The sequence below is a fragment of the Halichoeres trimaculatus genome, unplaced genomic scaffold, assembly GCF_033239565.1.
Source record: "Halichoeres trimaculatus isolate MK-OKI-2021-1 unplaced genomic scaffold, fHalTri1.1 fHalTri1_scaffold_15, whole genome shotgun sequence".
Taxonomy (NCBI): Eukaryota; Metazoa; Chordata; class Actinopteri; order Labriformes; family Labridae; genus Halichoeres; species Halichoeres trimaculatus.
In genome coordinates, this window is record NW_027437193.1 from 9,914,201 (window position 1) to 9,935,505 (window position 21,305).

Below are 21,305 nucleotides of genomic sequence, written 5' to 3' on the forward strand. Positions count from 1 at the left end.
TTTCCAGTCATGTTTCTGTGTCAATAAGAGGGTGAGGTTCTGGGTGAGGATCAGCTGTCGCATCAAGAGGAAATAAGGATTTTACAGTCAAAGTGTGAGGTTGCCCTCTGGTGCTAGAGTTGATAAATTTCCCATTAAATTCTAAGAAAAAAACTTTACAGACTGATGTAAATCTAAAGTTATTGCCTGAAAGCTTAAAAAAGGACTCGAAAATGCTCTTAATGTTTCCTACACTTGGACATCTGACTTAAAAATGTTCCTACTGATTGTTCATTGCTTATAAATTTGCTGGGAGATAAATTGCAGCTCGGAAATTATTTGAAAAATGACATCAAACATTAATCTGATGTTTTAACACTTTAATAGCACAAACTGCCTACATTTTTAAACAATGTACAAACACAATATCTTTAAAAAGCTTGTCTTTGTTTATATTGTTTAAGAAAAAAAAAATCCAGATTTTGCAACAAAAAGCTCAGGCTCATGTGTTCACAGCACTGAACGCTAACTAATTAAAATACATCCACACACAAAGTTTGGTTGATTCATTTCTTGAGATAACTAAAATAGAACTCAGAGGAAACTTCCGGTAAAAAGATCTGTGAGATTGTGGTCATAGGAAAGATGAAACCTTGAGATATGTTTACATTTTTCATGTTTTATGATATGGTACACAGCATAATAATAAAAATAAAAAGCACAGAATGCTACACCCTTACTTTGATGAGTTAGAATAAATGTTTTATTTAAAGAACGAGCACTTCTTCTTATCGAAACAAGGATCACATGAACAAAGCCTCAGGACAAAATTAGACTTCTGTTTTTTGGAAACTTGCTTAAAAGGAGTTGTGAAACAGGGTGACATGCACACACACACACACACACACACACACACGCACAGAGTATTTGATGTTATAGTATCAGTTCAAAGATTTCAGCAAAGCATGATACATAAATTAAATAAAAGCAGACTTCTTTTTACAAACACAGATGGAAAATTGTGTAAGATACTTTTTGTGAACCAACACAAACTATTTACAGAAAGCTTAGAGACGACAGATTCTGTGATCACACGATCGGCTTTTTGTCTGTCCTGATGGTCTCGTAGACATCACTGCTCTTAGTGGTCAGACCCTGCAGGACACACACACACAGAATGAAAAATAACTTTTATGAAGAGCAAAACATCCATTTCTATGAAATGATTGAGCGAGATCTTTCTGCTCTTGTGACCTCCAGTGCGATCAAACACTGGGAAGGTGAATTAAAAAACTGCTTTACCAGCTGCTGTGTGGTAAGCTGTCACTTTCCCAACATGAGCCTTCTTAAAAGTCTGTTTAAGCTTTAGAAAGACAAGTCTCACCGCATAGACGCCTCCCTCTGCCGGCTTCTTCTGTGGGATGGAAAACATTTAAAGGGATTATTAAACTGAAAAACATTTATTAATAAGAGCGTACCGGGATATCTCTTCTCTAAAGTTGAATAAGTGTTAAACATTATTGCGGTGTTGTGCTTTTTTTTTTAATTTCCTTTTGCATGCGTGTAACATTAACAGGAAGTAAGACCTGACACATTTGGTGTCAACTCTGGTGGAAACTCTGAGTGAAGACAAATAATGTAGGTTGGTGGTCAGCTCAGGCTTACAGGAAACAACAGACTGAGTTGTTTTAAGACAGGAGCGGTGCTTTTAGGGGTAAAGAGCCACAAAATGAAGCAAAAACTGTCGTCTAGCTGATCACAATAAGTCCTTTTTGGTTTAAGCTCTCAGTAATAAATGAATAAAAAGCTTTATTTTACCTCAGGGTTACTGGCAGGAGCTTTTTGGAAGGTACACATCTGTGAAAACAGAAGCAAAAAGCTTACATGACTGAAGGGATTGCAGGATATTTATGACAATTTCATCAATTAACTGAGACAGTGTGTGTTTTAGCAGAAAGGAAAACGGAAATGTCGACCAGATAAGAAGATATTGCTTCTTGAATCAGCAAAAATGTGACTTAAATCCTTTGTCTAGAGAAGTTTTGACAACATTTTCAGTACGTTACAGTACATGGCAGAATTTTTTAGACTTTTTCATAAAACTTAACACAAATTTAAACTTAAGTTTTAGAATATTACAAATAACAGTGTATGTGTTGGCATTTTAGGTCTAAAAAAATCAATTAAGCAGTTAGGAACATTTCCCTCTGGTTTTCAGACACTCAGTCTTTGTAATGTGTGTTGTTCCTGTTGGTCTCACCCTCAGCCGGCAGTACAAAACTGTCAGGATGATCCCGTACAGGATGAGAATCCCATCCAAGATGTAACAGTAGGTCATGTCTTCAGCGGCCTCTGAACACAGAAAACGCATAAACTCAGACTTCATCACCTCAGACGTGCTGTTGTGGTTTATCTTGACACGGTTTAACTTAAAGCGCTACAGATTTCTAAGTTACATCTTTGAAAACAAAGCTCAAAGTAACATTTTCCTTTCCTCACCGGTGCAGGTGAGGTTGATCATCAGAAAGGCTGCGATGAGCGGCGCCCGCACCATCTTACCGAGTCGGCTGCAGAGAAGACAAGATGAAGGGTGGTCTGCCTTTGTTGTTGCTCCAGTCAGAGATCTTCAAACAGCTCTGAGCGATGAGCTCAGTGATCGAGCAGTGAACAGGAAGTCCGGGGCTCTCTGTCCGTTTTTTTTGAAGCTGTGAAACCACACTCCTCCCCACAATGCCATCTTCTTTCTCTGAAGTTCCTCTGAAACACTTCTTCAAATCTTTACCTCATCTGCTTAGATCTAGTGACACAAAACTGATGAGAAACAGAAACTTAAAACTGTTTGGAGATTTTTTTACAGAGAGAACACCTCAATAAAATCTTCCCACGCTCCAGAAAAGGAACCAAAACACAAGAGTCATGTTAGGAATAAATGGTTTAATAATGCAAAAATGCCTAACACACTATACAAGCTACAGTTACCAAAAGCAGAAAAAATACATGACAAATCTACAATTTTTTTACAAGCCACGTAGTTCTCAAAAGTAAAAACATTTAGAAAAATTGCATCGTCATAACTTAGGCACCTTCAAAATGATAGAAAACAAGTTATTACAAAAAGTCTGTGAGCCTGAAATAACTCTAACATGCAGTTTTTAAAAAAACTTCTTTCATGTGTTCAAATGAAACGTCAAACACATCAGGTCGTGTGTTTGGATCTTTCTAAAAATGTAAAGGGATTTAATGAGAGAATCAAACAGTGAGTCAGGTTGTGAGGGGCTCAAGCCTCAACGTCAGGCGAGTGTCAGCGGTACAGTTTTAGGACCTGGTTTAGAGAGAAGTCAGCTCCTTCTCGTGTGTGAAGTAAGGCTGTGTTTGGATGGAGGCAGCGAGGTCACTGTCGAGGGCACAAGGCGAGGCGGTGAGACGCTACTGCTGCAGAGGAGCTGCAGAGAGGAGGTACAATCACACGTCTGGTTTGGGATAGCTTTGTTAGAAAATCAAACACAATCAGAGAAGTCAGAAGAGAGTTTGACGGATTTTGTGTGAAAGAGTTGTTGCAAAAAAACCTGGAAAAGATCATGACCCCATTTACACCTGGTGCTAATGAGACCTGAACCTGGAGCAACACCTGATCACAGGCCTGGGATTAAAACACTTTCTCCTTGACTTGCCTTTTTTTATAAATCATTTTTGACCAAAATGCTTACCCTTTTAAAGCTGAGACTTTTAGAGACTTCACACTTTCTTTTTTTCCCAACCATTTTTATGTTAATGATTTGTACTTTGTGACTCAAAACTTAAATATCTACATATCAGACATTAAAATCAGTTTTTATCATTTTGATTTATAACCAAATGTTCATTTTTCCAAGAAGTTTGAATTAGTTCTTAAATTTAAAAACATGACTGATTGATTGGCAGCGCTGTTGACTAAAGTGGGGCTTTGTACCAAATTACTCAAGTAGAGGAGGAAACACTGACACAAGAGTCTGAACTTTCCAAAACCACAAGTTTCCTCTTCAAACTGACACAATTAGTTTTGCTGAGGACTTCACTGACCTGAGGGGTCATCAACACTCATTTGGATAGTGGAAAGAAAGTGATGTTAGTCCCACCAACCAGGTCTTTCTGTGTGTGTATGCTGTAAATACACCAGCACTGTGCGTCACATCTCAGAACAGGCTCACGTATGAAGGCACATACAGTCAAAAAATGTTCCTTTTACGGTTATTTGCACTTTTTTAAAGTGGTGTGAAGACAAACATGTCAGGCTGTTTAAAGGAAGAAGTGTCTACTTAAAAGATCTTCAGTAAAAGTTAAAGAACTGAGAAACAAGCTGACCAACAGCTGGTTTGTGGTCTTGTCGTGGGGGTTTGTTGACTGTGGGAGCATTTCAGAAGAGCATCAGGTTTATGCTCAAACACCAGGTGCAAATGAAGTCTTTGTTAAGTCTTGGAAAAATGGTCCATCATAAGTAAAACCAGTGCAGGATACAAGAAAAGCTGCATATTCTCAAAATCATGAAAAGGCTGGAGTAACTCAGGGACTGATCTTCCACTTTTCTCTACAGTGAGATAAAACATATTTTCTGGCCTTCAGGCTGCAGAAAAGCCACGTGTTGATTCAAAGCACTTTATGCTACATTCTGTAAGTGGAAAAAAAAGTCACACCTTTGAGATAAAATCACCCTTAACACCTGAAATAACATCACGCTAACATGGAACTGAGCGGCAGTGGTACACATCAGTATCGCAGTCTGATCAGGTCTGTTTTAAGACATGAGAAAGAGGAAGTGACACATGTGATGCAATCCCCCTCCTCTGGTGTTTGTGTTGCGAGTCAGCACAGTTAAAAAGTCCAGTGGTTTCAGCAAAAAGACAAAAGATCCTCTTCAGAAAAGTGTTTTTCTTTCTGACATTGTGTTGTAAAGACAGGACAAAAAGTGAAGGCATCTGTTGAATCCAGGTTTGGACAATCGTAGAGCTGATCACAGTTTGATAACAGAGCGTCTGTGAAGGAGGACTCACATCCCCTTTGACTGTTTTTGTGTCACAGACAGAATTAGTGAGTTTCAGAGAACCGTGTGGTCTCTACATGTCCTGCCACACTTATGAGATCCAGCCAGAGCGAGCACAAAGAGTGGGCAGTGTGGGAAAGATAAGCAGACACCTTTTTTTACACCGAGGTCTCTGACTGCAGCCTCATGACAAACTTGTGGCTCTTTGGGTCAATGAATTCCTCTCCGAGCCGCAGGAAGGGCAGCGGCGTCACCGTGACCAACAGGGAGAAGTCGAGGCGCCTCATGGAGAAGACAAGACCCTGACGCAGGGACGATGTCACTGGCTCCTCGCTCACGAGAGTCCACTGGCGCCCTCTGCCGTTCTGCTGCTGGTACTGCATGGTCGGGCCAGGGGTGAGGTACCGCTCCAGGAAAGCCTGAGAGGAAGGTAAATCGTTAGGAAACATGTAAATTAAAGACTCTTTACTGCTGTGTTTGGCTTATACAAGCAGCTACAGCTCTGGTCCAGGTTTCTCTGATCTCCTCACCTTGGGCGTCATGTTGTGTGTGATGCAGAACTGCAGGTGTGTGAGGATGCTCTCCATGCTGTGGAAGGCCTGTTGTCTAGTGGTCCTCAGATATTTCTGCATGGCACGGGCCATCGGGGCAAAGATAGCCTGAGCTGCCTCCCGAGGGTCCATCACCTCCCTCGGGTGTTTAGGGGACGAGGCGACCTCTTCTTCGTTAAGACGCTTGATGTGTGTGAAGGCCTCTTCCACCGCCACGACCAACCTGGAGGTCAGAAAAACAACCGTTATGGAGGCTGAACAGAAACTTCACCCATCACAGGATCTGAATCATGTTGCATTTGTAGTACATACATATATTTTACATTTCATTTATCCTTTATTAAACTGTTTTTATTACTTTTTTCATGTGTCACTCCCTTCTTTATCATTCTGAGCCAGGTGGTGACACGTGAATGATATTTGATGCAAGATGAGAGACTAGAGGTCAAAAGGTCACTGAGCTAAACCACACACCATGTTTCTAATTTAACTGCATATTGTTTTATGTGAGAGTTCATTGTGCTGTCAGTAAGACATAAACCCTGTCTGCTCTAAATTTGAAACCCTACTTGTGCATAAAATCACCTCATGATGAGTGTTCAACCTACAAACACCACTTAAGCCACAGCTTCCCATGACTAAACCAACAGTAAAAACTCCTCTTTGTGCTCAGACAACGACTTCTTGTTGTCTGGAAGTTTCTCACTCTGTGCATTTTCTGCACTGATTTATATATTGGCTCCATTCACTATCACACCTCACAATGAAACCTCTGTAATGAAATAAAATCAGGTATTTGTAAGGAGGAGGTGGATCTCTGACCTGGCTTTGCGTTTGCGGACCCTGCGGTCCATCTCGGCCTCCTCGTAGTAGAACTCGTTGTGGGAGTTGTCTCTCCTCCGGGCAGCGGCTGCTATCATGGCCCGAGACTGTCCTGTGGAGTTATTTGTTGTGTTTTCTATGAGACAACAAATGGAGAAACATTAAAAAATGAGCACTGAAGAAAATAAGATAAAGTAATGGATTAGAAAACATGCGTTAGAGCTGTGACTAGCTGTGTTTACCGTCCAGAGAGTAAACTTTGAAGCCCGTCATCTTCTTGGACAGGATGGACTTGGGCAGGTTGAGCAGGGCCGGGTTGTAGACGGGGAAGTCGCTGTAATAACGGTCCAACACCCAGACGGCTGCTCGCTGGATGCTGCAACACAGAGCGTCAATCATCACCATCACAATAAGTACATGTGTAGAATCGGGCATGTTATAACAACTTCAGTTGAAGCAAACATTACATTTATCATAAAATCTTTGTCACAACTCTCAGCTCTTCATACAGACACAGAAGTTGTTCATATCAGCTCCAATGCTAGCTTTCACAGGGTATATGCTGAAATCCTGAGGTTAAATTCAACACCTTTTCAAAAACCTTTCAAAAAGTCTTAAGACCTTATTGTGACTTAAAGCTGTTGTTAGCAGACGATCTTTGACAGTTGTAGTTTGCATTTTAACATAAATTAGGTGAGCTGACAAGGAATAAAGCTTGAAAGAATAAATGAAAGAATAAATGAAACTAAAGGCAGGTTAACTGACATTCCCATTCCCATAAAAAGTAACAGCAGTTATTCAAGGCCAACTTGCAGAAAAAAAAAAGAATTTATTTCTTCATTGTCAGAATTTAGGACATGTGCTTAAGGTTGTGTTATTTGCTTTCTATCAGCGTTACATACGGATGGCTACTAAACTACTGAACAAACTGAGTTTGTTGTCACATTAGCCTACGGATATGTTGGGCTGTTAGCGCTACATATAGCCCGCGCCTCACAAAATTACAACTTTGCTTGTTCTCACATTTCAAACAACAGCGCTACGTAACTGTATTGGTAAATACCTTATCTCATCGCGTAGTATCCAGAAAAAAAGGAGATTTAACAAACAAAATTTGCTCCAAAACAACTGAGATCAGGGGAAGCTTTCTCTAAATCATAAGAATCCAAGATCCCAGGTCCTCAAAAGTTTGAGAAATTTTCTCAGGAGGCTTGAGAAACTCTTATGATCTAGAGTGAAATATTTTGAGATGCTTAAGCTTTTTCTAGATCCTCACGCTGGTCTGTGATGAGTGTGACAAGCTGAATGATCATCCAATCACCAGGTGTGGTTATTTTTGAAGGTTCAGACCCTGAAAACATTTTCGAACCAGATGGACTATTTCCGTGGAGGATATATGGAGCTGTCTGTCTGGCGTGTCAGGTTAGTTTGTAACAGTCACAAGGAGGAAAATAAACATTTATGGATACTTTTGTAGTCAAAGCTTGAATACCAATAAAATTTAATAACTCATAACATTAGGATTAAGACTTTTTAATACTTTTTAAGGGCCTTAATTTTCCCACAACTGATTAATCAACTTGTAATACTTTTTAAGACCCCGCAGACACCCTGTTAAAGCTACTATGTAGAGTGACCGTCATGTGTTATCGCCCAATAATGTTCAATGGCATCACTTTCTCACAGAGTATCATTCAGATAAAAAATGTTTTATTTGTGTGTTTTTTTATTGTACTAATAATGAGTGTTGATGTGCTAAATTAAAAATAGATAACGAATAAAAGATACACTGGTTTCAGTCTCACTAAAACATGAATACCATGACACAGTTTGCAAGATAATGTTTGGATCTGAGACTTCATGGTTAAGTCTGTTAAGAAGACTCTTTATTCTTATCCATCACTCCACTCAACTGTTGATTTCAGGAGTAAAAGCTGATCCTCTGAGCATTGAACTCAGTATTTCTCAAGATGAGTGGATGGGCTAAAAGGCACAAACTGAGAGTCTGCTTGAGACACTAAAGAAGAAAAGACTCTTTTTGACGTTTTGGTTCTGGGAACCATCAGTCTGAGCAGGCAGTGAATCTAAATGAAGCACCCCCTGCAAACAGTTTGGGCTGCACCATTATACACAGAAGATCTGTCTCACTACACAACTGAAGCAGCCATTTTTCAATCTGTCCTTCATGAATGCCTGTGTCATACTGTCCTCATTCCTCAGCTTCAACATCCAAGTAAACAAGGATTTAAGTTGACCCCCTTCCCGCACAGTTTTCTGAAGGGAGTGATGGGTTGAAGGCTGGTTGTAAACTTGAATTTTGTAGAACTAAACCTAGCACAAAATATAAGGTAATTTGTGTTTAGTCGATTATTTCTTGGTTTGAACAATGCTTCTTGGAAAGACTGACAATCAGGTGTTTGATACAGCCTTCAGCCAAATGCAGATCATTCTTCATCAAATTTTAACATTAAATTCTAATCTCAATGTTAAACCTTAAACTAGGACAGGTATAAATAACTTCAGGTCAGCTTCACCAACCTGAGGTGTCCAACATTGTAGAACTTGCTGGCTCCATCTGTGCTCCGGACCACCTTGAGACAAAAGGCCGGCTGCAGGTGTCGCACCTCCAGCAACACCAGAGCCAGGTACTGTATGAAGAGCAAGGCATCCACCAACGAAGCTGCATACTCCACGATCCCCCTATAGTCCCTCTCTCTGGGCTCCAGCACCCGCACGCCGTAGAACAACCAATACGACGCCACAAACAGGAACACCAGCACCATCAGCAGGCAGCGAAACACAAAGAAACGGGGGAGCGTAGCTCGAGGCGGGCGGAGGAACAGGGCCCATGAGGAGATGAGCAGGACCAGGAGCTTGAAGGCCAGAGAGACGTACAGGCCTTCACAGGGCGTGCCGCAGGGCTCGAGGGCGTCACGCCACAGGACCTGAGGGAGGATGAGGAAGGCCAGCGGAGTGACCAGAGCGAAGAAGCTCAGGCAGCCTCCAAGAGCTGGGCCAATGAAACGTTTGCACTCAAGAGGCGTGGACTCCTCCAAGTCTTTGGTGACGCGGGTCAGGTCCTCATTGGAGATACTGTGTTCTGAGGTGCCGGTGACGACGGTGGTGGTCTCGCCCCAGTTATCATCCTGTCAGAAGAAGAGAGGGAAGTACAGAGTGATGGGTGTTTAAGGCATTTTACTGACAATACAAACAGAGTGATTAACTTGAGATGGCATTTCAGAGTTACTGTTCTACAAACGATCTGAAATCAGTAAAAACTTCAGCTCAGGGAGAATGGTGTGAATAGAAACCAGAGGGACTGACCCTGTCATCTCCACGGGTGGACTCTGCATCCAGCAGCGGCTCTCCAGGAGTCTGGATTGTGACTGATTTGTCTCCTCGGCTGCTGCTGTCTCGGCTCTTTGAGCGGTGACGATCCCTTCGATCCCTGCAGGACAAAAACGTGGCCACATTAAGATGGAGCGCTTTCTTTAGCATGTGTTACACCAGCTTCTCTAACAACAATCTGCATCTCTACCAATCAAAATAAAACGATAGATGCACTAAAGAAGGTGAATATTTTGAGTGGTTGTTGTCAAAATTTCATGCAACAAAGAGATGAGATGTTGAAACTGCATCTCTGTGTTTTACCCACCTGTGTTTGCGGGAGCTTCTGGAGTGGGACGACTTGTATGAGTAGCCCGAGTACTGCGACTCGTTGTCCATGTCTCGGGTCGGCGGTGAGCGGGCTTTGCGAGCCCCGCCTCCTCCTCCTCCACCCGCCGTGCCGCGTTGCTCGCAGACTCCTCCCAGCTGGCTCTTGCGCTCAGAGATGGACTTGGTGGAGAGGGCCAGGGGCAGCTTGAGCAGGTCAACCTTACTCCTGAGGGAATCTATCTTGGAGGCCGATGCGGAGGGAGCAGGAGAAGGGGAGGCAGGAGAGCAGGGGGAGGCTTCAGAGAGGAGGAGAAGAGGGGTGGGAGAGGATGGTGGGTAGGAGAGTCACAGCAGGGGGACCTGAGGAAAGCTGAAAGAGATGGAAAAACAGAACAAGAGTTAAAAGATGATAAAAGTTTGGAAACTTACTGTTACACAAAAACACATCTGCCCATGAAAGTACAATCCTAGATATACAATACACTATGTTGAAATACAGGATTGACCATAACTAAGCTTCAGCCTCTTCCTTTTTTGTGTGATGTTTTTTTTTTTTGTTTATTTCATGTTCTTACTGACAAGTTTTATGCATGAAATGTGGAAAAAACTTCTCTATAACAAGCAAAAGGTGACACGTTAACATTTCAGCAAATAAAAACTCTTAACTTCCTGGTATTAAATGCACATGACAATAAGATAACATCTAATTTCAATGTCATTTAACTTCAAAAGAAGTTTATCAGTCACAGCTGAGTAACAATTATCATCTTGCTCTGGTTTTCTGTGCTAAAACTGACTAGATTTAATCTATAACTACAACCCGATTTAGATCATTGTATTTCCATAACAATGTTATCTGCAAAGACTGGATGATTTTTTAGCTCATCTACTTAAAGTCATTTCCTGCAACTGCATGAAACATAAAACTCATCATGTAAGTGCATAATAGACATGATGCCAGATTAATCTTGCATTTCTTTAAAATATTGCTTGCCTCCTCTGACTTGCAGCCAAAACTTAGAGGGGACGTATCATGCTTGTTTCTCCTTTTCACTATTCCAGACTAATATGCCTGTAAAGCATTTCTGCCCTCAGTACAAGTCATTTAGTTCCTTCATTTCCCCACAATAGCGTTCTCAATATCCTCAGTTTAAGCCATTCTGAAGATCTCGTTGAAACGCTCCGTTTCGAGTGGACCTCGAATCAGACCCGGACGGTTCTGCAGCTCAGGAGGAAGAAAATCCACCTCGACACAGATCATCTCAGGACGCTTCAGTGTGGTGAATCAAACCGGTACTGTAACATGTATAGTTTATGTATAGTTTTACGTGGAAATATAGGCAGACCTCACCAATAAACTATTTCTATAACAGGGCTCTATCCTGCTCCTTCACTTTTCTCTGTCTGTTTTATCCATCATGCTGAAAGTGTAGTCTAAAGATCGCCTCTACCGTCAGTTCGTCACTAGGTCGAAATCTCGAAGCCAAATGTCAATGACCTATTTTCAGAGGCATTAAATCTCGTTCTAGGATATCAGAAAAAGTACAATATCTCATTTTTTGAAAATTCAGGGGGTGAAAGGTCTTGTTTTCAACTTTATTATTTTATATGTAAGTATTAAATCGCGGATCAGCATGGTATGTCCCCTTTAAAGCTCCCAAGAGCAACTCACATGGTTGACTTTGGCGCCCGCTGTGGGCAAAAATATACTCTTATTGCTGATCCTGTCCTGCTACTGGTCTGGCTTGTTTGTTGATTAAGATGAAGCACCAGTAAACATTTTTTTGCCTCTTTTAATACAAGCTACTCCTCATCACACAATAAAATTCATATGGAGTTATGCTAAGCAGAGGTGAGCAGAAAACCAGTGTGGAGAAGCGGTAAAACTTTAAGAATGAGAAATTTAACTGCACCACATCCTCAAACTGTCATCATTAAAAACACCCTAAACAGTTCCTTAGAGACTTCTAGGTTTCAGGCGGGAGGTGACAGCCAAACATGGCCAGCAAGCAGTATAATTGTCTTCATATGATGTAAGATAACTCTTCAAAGTAAGAGTCTGACTCTGATGCAGCCTTGCCCTCTCAATCTGCACGCTGTGATCCACCATCCAAGTGATCAAGCACAAATTAACCCTCTGAACTGAGCCTTTAGCTTCATCTTATATCATGTCTTCCAGGTCTCGGCTGAGGTTAATCATCACACGACTGTATCTCCTCTCACAGGCGGGCCAGCTTCAGCCGTGGTTAGCTCGGACACAATGGCGGCCATATTGGATTACTGTGTTTTCACAAAACTTGTTTGCCCTCTCCCTCCCTCTTGCTGTCTCACATTCCCTCCCTCACTCCCCCGGTCCCCAGGGAAACAGGGCCTCTCCGCTGCTATGGTGATGAAAGAGGGTGTTCTGCTGGAGGGGGGGGTTGGAGGTTGACAGTTGTCATGGTAACCTGACCTTACGCCGCCCTCTGCCACTCTGTTCTCCACGCTGGTGAAAAAAAAATGCCTGAAATAAAAGTGTTGGCATGACGGATGTTGGTCTGTCATATGGTGGTTAATTGATAAAGGCTGGGTGAGGCTCGCTGGCTTTGATTGGACCTTTGTGGGGAATGTAGAGGGACGTTCGCTGCCACCGCTGTCTCACAGGGTCCTGGTTTTACTTAATGTGGTTTTTCTGCTCCAGCACCACTATTGTGCTTAAAAATCCACTTCCCTTCAAGCCAAATACTGTCCAACAACAGATCTGTCTGTGGGATTCCTCCAAGTTCGTCAAATTCTTTGTGTGCTCTTTTATTGTACCGTCTTTTACTGACATTCAGTTTCAGGAGGAAGAACCAATAAAACCACTAAGTTTTAACAGACTACAGAGGCTTTTAGTTCCCTGCAGAGATCTGCAAAACCTCAACAGCAAGCCATTTCCAAACCACAAAACTCAAGCACAAAACAGTCTTTTCCCCGTACATCATCACAAGCTTTTATCTCCAGTTTTGGCAGAGGAATTAGCATCTTAAGTACAGAGTCATGCTGGGCTTTTATTCCATATAAAGTGCAGAAAAGTTATTTCATGCCCACCACATGTTATCTCTACAAAGCAGAGGAATCTGCCCTTTAAATGTCACACAACATGAGTAAACACATGTTTTAGATATTACAGCATGAGATCAACTGACAGAGGACATGAAAGAGAGTCAGGATTGAAGCTCAGACCGTTCCTGCAGCTTTGAAGAATCTTGAGAGCAGATAGTCGCTGTACTGTGTGGAAATGTAGATTTAAGAAAGGCCGCAAGCCACAAGTAGACAGACAATAAACTTTATCTAAACAGTGGTTTCATTTAATTAAGTAAAAACTTGTCCCTGCAGACAGAGAAACATCTGCAGAAATAACACTCTGCATTTATCACTTGAGCCTTATCCCATCTTGAGCCTGCTGAGCTGTAAAAATAACAATTACAGCAAAGTTGTCTAGTTTCCATCACAGACACTGTCAGAAGAGCCGTTCTTAATCCTGTAGTCTACTACTGTCACTGCACTGATTTACTGACAAACATTTGCTACTATTACGAGTATAATGAAAAAAACTTCAATTTTTCAACAGTTTCATGTCTGTTAAACACAATTTCACATCACATTCAGGGTCCGGTATTTGTATTTTGACATAATGTCATAAAGTAGCCTTTAACTTTAATCCTGGTTGTGAGTTGCTGTCATCATTTGACCTATTAGCAACAGAGACACTGTTGAAAATATGTTAAAATCCTTTACTTTAAGACAACAGAATTCACAAGCACTCCAAAACTTTCAACTGATCATGTAAGCTAACTTTAGCCAAGCCTAAACCCGTCATATTTTATTTTTTAAACCTTTTACATTAGCTTCCATGCTTACAGTGAAAACACGACTTGGTTATTTTTTTAAGCTATTATTATGATAGCATGTGAGTTCACCACATCCAAATAGTAGCCTAATACTAGCTAACAGCAGCTTCTCAGCTAATAGCAAGAATATCAACTTGAAGCTACGATCATGTTAGCTTAAAATTTAACAGCTACATCTGCAAAATAGCAGCCTTATATTATTTATCAGTAGCTTTCTATTCAACATCAAGAATACAATGTTTGTTTTCTTAAGCTACTTTGTGGGCTAATGCCTTCACTTGAGGTGACTGATTCTGCTAGCTAACAACTAGCTAAATGCTATAAACAGCCATTTTTTGACCATTACTTGTAGGCTGTCCAATATATATCATCTTTAAATTTGTCCAGATTTGCCTCAAGGCCTTCATTTCCCTCTGTACTTTTGATAAACTACAACAAAGCAGAGCAACATGATAGCAGTTTAGTTTCCGTTCCTGACGGGCAACAGCCAAGGCCAAGAGGTATGAAAAGGACAAAAAGAGGACTTGAAAAGGAGCGTGAGTAAATGTTTAATGACTGCCAGTGACTAACCACTGCACAATACAACTACAGACATGTTGGGCAGAGCAATCATTGTGGCATTAACTAAATGTTGTCTTGGGGAAAGTCAGTGAAAATAGATTAAAGTTTCATCCCTTCAACCACATTCAGAGGTTTCTGAAATTACTTTCTGAGTCCTTGTTTTAAAAATATTTAAAGCTCCTATGAGGATTTTCAAACAGATCATGAAAGGTTATGAGGCCACTCTGTTACAGACAATAAAACCATGAGACTGACAGCTAATGTAATAATATTGTTGCAATGGATGTAACCACAGGGAGGGAGTATGTATTACACTAGATGACTGACAGTGTTGTATAAATATGGTTTTCTCACTGGGAAAAAGCCAAGATTCGGCACAACAAAAAAGGCTTTTAGATTTTGAAGTGCTGACCCTAACTTTTTAAAAACATTTCAGTGACATAATGCCAACATGAAGTCACAGCACCTAGGGTTGACCCGTAATTCACATAATGAGACACATATGGTACTAAAGACACAAGGAAAGTGGTTAGAGTGGTCTGGATGAGGAGAGGCTCCATAAAACAGTCTTTCAAAAGAAACAAAAGCTTCAACAGAGCGAAAGAACTGGTTTGTAATCATAGCCTTGCATAAAAAGGGAGGATTATACAGCCATAAATCTGTATCATATTTGTGACTAAAGTTTTCAGTTAAATTTTCAGTGAGACTTTAACAGTTTCACTGAAAATTCTAGCAAAGAGCTTTAAGTAAAACCTATTTTAGTGCAGGAGCTTTTTCTAGTCTAAAAGATAGCTTGATACTGCCGCAGAGGTGTCACTGCAATGATTTCAGTTTGGCGTTGAAAATGACACAAACCTTCAACAGAGAGTCTTTGTTACACATGATGAGACCTTAAAAACGTGGGTGTTAACCTTACAGGCTGCTCTTATTACAGGTCGCTTTCTTTTAATGTTGAAAGTGAAGGTCAATTCCACTGACGTCTCATCAAGATATGCATGTAGCTAGTACATGCAGCTAATTAACATTAGCATGGGGCTGAAGACCACCAAATAAACTTTTAAGAGTGTCTCAAAATGTTAGAACTATTTTTTTCTTTAACAATTGAAGAGTTATCTAAAGAAAATAAACTTTCAGAAGGTTCTAGTTTTTTGAGGTTCATCAGTCAAGCATAATATTAAGTAATTTACAGTTTCTGATAAAGAGTTCATTTTAGTTGTTTTTGGACTGAAATGCAAAAAAAATGAAGCTTAAAATCCTGGGTAATAACCTGAGTCTGCACATTAGTCTTTTTATAGCTTTCCAAATAAAGAAGTAAATATTAATGGAAAAAATGTTAGGAAGGTCTTTACTTGACCTTGTATTATTGGTAAACTTAGATCAGTAAGAGCGTATAGAGATTATGTGCCCCCCTGTGCCTCAGCTTATATAATACAGGAAACATAATTACTGAATAACTTTACTTTATACAGTTCTTCATTAGTAACCTTTATCCGTGTTTATGAAGGTTTTATATTCCCAACGTGTGTACAAACACAGTTTGAGACGGGCCCTCTTTCCTAACCCATCTGTCCGTCTCTCTTTCAGTGAGAATAGGACTACACACTTGATCTACAGAGGTGTGGTCCAGTTTAGAGATGGATAGGGTTTCCTATTCATCCCAGTGTCCTATGGCCTACTTAATGAGCGTCTACAGGACTCTTCTAATGGACTTCAGTCAGTGTTTCCGTTTAATTCACACACAAACGATTAAGCGATACTTCCTAACACAAATGAGAGGTTTGGCCTGCGTTCTTAAAGATTATATTTGACTGTTCACATCTTTTGATCTAGTTTTTTAAAATAACACACAGCTTCATTTCTTTTCATCCTTTTCAGTTATTGTGCCTTGACAGCCTTTGTTCAACTCTGGTGTGATTCCTCCTTTTTTTCTGGATTACCCCCTAACACAAACATTTCTTACCACCCTGCCTCAAAGTGAAAGTCTGGTACTGAATAAAAGAAATCCACTCTCATTCGCTCCCCTCCTGGCTGAATTTAAACACTAACCACGGGCTGGTTCAGTAATCTGTGCAGGTGTGTGGTCTGAGATTTAATAGTTATAATGTTGGGCTTCATGCCGCTTATGTCACGCTCTGATGGTTTCATTGCTTAGGCCAAAGGGAGTGTGTACTGCTATATAATATCTATCATTACCCCCAGGGAGAAGATAACCGTTTTCAGTATAAGCTAAGCCGCTAATGCTATATTACTGTAATCATACAAGAGAGCATACAGCACAGAAGGCGGTTCACACCTACCAAAAACATTCTGTTAAAATACTTCAAAAGATCAACAATTAATGGTTTATACTATGTTGTGTCAAATGAGTTTCTTTTTGCAGTAACCTTTGAAGAGACGACCCCAGTTTTTAGGGTGGTAGTGTTTGGTGACTTTGAAATTAAATTCTGAATTACCAGCACATCTAAAGGTAAAAATAAAAAGTCAAAATTAAACAAAATTTTCCAGCACAGCAAAACAGAAGATCACAGACACAGAGGTTAAACTACTTTAAACGTGTTTGCTGTTTGTGGCCAAGTGTGAGTGTTTAACACTCTGATCAGACACATATTACAGACAAATATATCTGTATATTCTTCAACAAAGTACTGCCAAACCATGCTGTGAGATAAAAGATGCAATGTGTCATCTCTGCTTGTTTACATCTGGGTAGTAAAGCCTTCAAGCATCATTGTGGTAGACACTGACTGCTACAGCTACAGGTGTGTACATTTTCAAGACATTTGTGATTCAATCCTATGGTTATGTAATCAAACTGGGGGTGCACCGATCACAATTTTCTGGCCGATCACCAATAACTGATCTTTAAAAAGCCTGACCTCCAAAAACCGATTTGGGCCGGTACTGATTTTTGTTTTTTACTTTTTATAACTGACGGCATATACCTTTAATGTTCCAATCTTATTTTGTTGGGAATCATTGAACAATACCTGTGAAACAGTAAAATCTTTATGTTTCCTGAGTTTTAGGTCTCAGAGCTAAAAGCAACAATGGCTGGCTGTCAGACCTTCCCTGAGGTATATAAGATCAGTTTCATACGTATGGATGGGACGATCACGGATCCCCCAAAATTAAGGAAATGGGCACTAATTGATTGGTGCATGTCTTACTCAAACATAACCCTTAAATAATCTAGAGAATAAACACTATTTTCATGATTAGGGATCTGTTGTACCATCATTTTAGTTGATATTAGTTTTGGATGATATTTTGCCCTGTTAGCGGGCCTCTGCTCATTTGCAAATACTGTGCCATGCATTGATGTCATAGGCTGATGTTTAATTGTACCGTTATCTTTATTGCACCAATTCAGTGCTGGCAAGCTAGTATTCCTGACTGCTGATTTAGAGAAGGGTTTTTTTTGCATGATAAAGAGATGAAATACTGCAAAATGAAAGGAATGGGAATCAGCTAGATTTTCAATTCCAGCATCCTCACTCTACTGTTTCCTGTGACTGAACCACTCGCATCAACAACTACTAACCACCATTTATGTTTTACTTTAGTCTTTTAAATAGCTACAGTGGCTCCAGAATGCTTCCTTGAGGCACTCCATCTAAAAAAAAAAACACCAAATAAAAGAAGAAAAAAAACTGCTCTCCTAATGTCTTAGGTGCCTTCATGTATCCAGAATATTTGCCATGTAAACAAACTAAATTTGCCCGTAAGAAGTGAGAAATTAAATCCAAAGAGGTCAGCAAGTTCATGCCACTCAGTCATAGCTTAAAGCTTTCTCTCAAAGCCACCTAAAGCACCAAAGTTAAACAGGAATCCTGAAGTAAGAAAGCAGCTCCAGTCATATTAAGTTTAAGATGAGGATTTTACAGCCCCTGTTTTCCCAGAGGCAGAGAGAAATCAAGCTGTCATCGAACATTTCGAGCTGCTGGCGCTGAGACGGCAGCTGTCAGGGTGAAAAAAGCAATCTGCACCATCTCTGCAGTGACCCGTTCCATTCAGCAGCCATTTGAGGCCTGATATACCAACTGTGAAAATAAGCGTGCAACACACACACGCAAACACACACCCAGGGTCCAGCAGGGGACGAGGCTCATCACTGTAACAGGGCCACACACACACATTTAGAGAGAAGACCACCACCCACTGCTGCCTGCGACGACATCAGTAAAACCAGCGAAAAAACAAGACAACTGCTACTGTCAGCCCTCTACACACATGGCCAGCAAACCGGAGCAGGTGTGTGTGTCTGTGTGTCTGTGTACAAATCCAACAGGATACAGTTGAATCAACAGGCCTGTCCTCTGCTCAGTGCTGTGATTCAGAGGGACCCCTGCACACAGCCTGTCTTCGTATCCAAACAAAGAATTAAAGAGACCGGAAGCTGAGAGGAGATAGATGTGGTTCAGACTCAGGGCTTGGGTCCATTAGACGGTGTGGGGGCGACTTTAACTGTTTAAAAACCACTGTAAGAAAACAAACTTAAGGCCAACTTCACTACACACACCCAAATATTTCACAGCTGTTGTCAACACAGTTCAAATTTCCAGCTCTTTGCTTTGGAGCTTTGATTTTTACTCTTCTTCGTCACATTCAACCAACTGGATGGAGGATGTAAAAATGAGCTAATGCAGACTTTTTTTAGTACACATTGTTGCATCACTTTTTAAGGTTATTTCAATACTGATCAATGTAGCTGCATACAACAAATTTTCTCCAGATTACACAAACCTGTTCTCTATCATCTTTTCTGCAAACTGTCAGAAAACTGATTTGTTTTCCATGTCTGATGAAGACAGACCTCAGAAACCTGTTCACACGTGAAGTGTTTCAGCTTGCTCAGTTTGTGTGAAATGCCTCTCAGCAGCAGAGGAGCACGCTTTATGTTTGACTAAAGAGTTAGCTAATGCTTAAGAAAAACCAGAGTGCTGATGTCTGATGTGCAACACTCTGGTCCTTTTTGGTGATTTATTGTTCATTTTAAGCTGTTTCCCCTCATCCAACTTAGTTTTTGTGTCTTATGCTAGCTGGGTAGTCTTTTTAAAGCATGACTTGTTGAAAAATGAACTAGATTTACTGATTCTACTTCTTCTAAAGAGTCTGAAAACTGTTGACATCATGCTTTTAGGAGAGTGGGAATATCTCTTTTTCTCCATATTCACTCAATTTCTCCAAAACAGAGATTTTTCTCATAATACATCACTGAAACTTGTTTATGTTAGATGTGTTTAGGCTGGATGAGCTTTTCCCAGCTGTCCCTTTTAGGCCCTATGGACATTTTGGACTTTAGTCAAACATTCAAACTTTGTTATTCATTCAGAAAATGAAAAAACAAAACCTTTAATTGTTACCATGGTTTACAACTGTGTTAGAAAACAGATACAAGTGCAGATACCAGATCTACAACACTGATGTAAACAGTTTCCCCAATAACACAAAATGTCTCATTCTGTCCTTTTTATTTATTTCTTCTGCCTTTTACTCAACTTAAATGTGTATACAGTTATGACATAGTGTTTTTCTCTCTGCTGTTACACTGTAAAACCCTATTACTCTGTCTTTTTGGTAATTTATGCTATATATGCCCTGCTATCACTTAAACAATCCTAGTAGTAGCCTACTCCTCTGTGCTTTTTATGGCCCTGGAGAGAATTTGCAGCTGAATACTGAGCTTTTCTTCACATAACTTTCTTTCTGAGAGAGAAATTAAGAACTTTTAAACACTGAAAGAAGATCAAACACTCAGACTTCGGGGCCTGTTGCTACAGCAGCAACATCACACTGTTTCACTCTGATTTTAAACATTTAATGGAGCCTCAACGTTAGGGCCATTTGGGCACATTTTGGCGTCACCCTGTTGGATGAGGTAACACGGATCAGGAGTCAAGCTACATCAATAATTCAACAATATAACAAACACACAAAGGGTGAACTTACTGTGCGCATTCAGGGCCGATATAAAAGAGTTGTGCGACCTACAAAATAAAAAAGGAGGGTGTTGCAGTTCGGCAGGACAATGGGAGACTCCCAGGCCCCACTGCTCGCGTCCTGATGCCAAATTATCCCAATGCTCGCTCCCTTTCTTCCTCCTTTCCTTCCCCAATCAGGACGCCTTCACAGAAAATGAATGAACGCAGACAAATTCCCAGCAGCCCTTCAGCAAGGAGAAAATTCAAAAACCTCCGGCCTACATTCAAACTGGACGCGTTATTCCCTCCATGCGCATCACTCTCTGGATCATTTACACCCCCTGGACACATTTTCAAAGACTAAACCCTTCCTCCCACGTTTAAAATCGACCCACAGAGCTACGTGGCCTCGGTGAGAACAACAATAGGGCCGATGAGGGTCCTAAACTTCCCTGCGGTTTCAAAAAAAGGCGACCATCGCGTCCTGGCGACTATTGTTTGTGGAAACCGGAGATCTCCGGCGCCCCAAAACCTCCTCTTTCTCTCTCCGCGGCGCACATGCAAGCATATCATAACCAGCCCTGTTTAGACACATTTACCACACAAAAATACTACTTACTTATTCCAGATCGTCCATTCAGGTATTTTCTCACTTTCCACTTTCTTTCCACTCAGCCGTAGCACCGTGCGCCCCGCCTCCAGCTCCACTTTGGCCCCTCCCCCGTGTCTCCCCCACGGAGGGGGGCGAGGCCTGAGAAACGGTGTGGTTCAGCTCCGCGCAGTCTGTGGGTTCAGCCACGGCTCATTTATCACTGCTGTGATGTTTCTGTGTGAGTGCAGGACGGAATAATGTCTGACAGTAAGTGGCTCCATTTTCTCATAAAACAAAGACTCTGTTCATGGAGCTTCTGATGAGAAAAATGAG

General features: G+C 40.9%; 2 protein-coding genes across 5 annotated transcripts; both read right to left on the reverse strand.

Moving 5' to 3' along the window:
* Positions 1-362: 362 nt before the first annotated feature.
* Positions 363-2,658, reverse strand: fcer1gl (Fc receptor, IgE, high affinity I, gamma polypeptide like). Of its 3 annotated transcripts, none has more exons than XM_074689051.1 (5): positions 2,539-2,658; positions 2,240-2,331; positions 1,798-1,836; positions 1,282-1,393; positions 363-1,134 (listed from the first exon to the last, which is right to left on the reverse strand). In XM_074689051.1, exons 2-5 carry the CDS (start codon positions 2,315-2,317, stop codon positions 1,121-1,123), a joined length of 243 nt encoding a protein of 80 aa, XP_074545152.1. In that variant the 5' UTR covers positions 2,318-2,331; positions 2,539-2,658; the 3' UTR covers positions 363-1,120. The 3 variants fall into 3 exon arrangements, with proteins under 3 accessions (XP_074545152.1, XP_074545150.1, XP_074545151.1); XM_074689049.1 differs by having other exon boundaries at positions 2,479-2,636; XM_074689050.1 differs by having other exon boundaries at positions 368-1,134; positions 1,364-1,393; positions 2,479-2,636.
* Positions 2,659-2,940: 282 nt separating this feature from the next.
* On the reverse strand, positions 2,941-21,119 carry LOC141804335 (vang-like protein 2). 2 transcript variants are annotated; one of them, XM_074688705.1, is made up of 8 exons: positions 21,000-21,119; positions 10,025-10,396; positions 9,694-9,817; positions 8,908-9,515; positions 6,612-6,745; positions 6,370-6,505; positions 5,527-5,770; positions 2,941-5,415 (listed from the first exon to the last, which is right to left on the reverse strand). In XM_074688705.1, the coding sequence occupies exons 2-8, from the start codon at positions 10,093-10,095 to the stop codon at positions 5,155-5,157; spliced, it is 1,578 nt and encodes a 525-aa protein (XP_074544806.1). In that variant the 5' UTR covers positions 10,096-10,396; positions 21,000-21,119; the 3' UTR covers positions 2,941-5,154. The 2 variants fall into 2 exon arrangements, with proteins under 2 accessions (XP_074544806.1, XP_074544807.1); XM_074688706.1 differs by lacking the exon at positions 21,000-21,119 and adding an exon at positions 20,409-20,982.
* Positions 21,120-21,305: the final 186 nt, after the last annotated feature.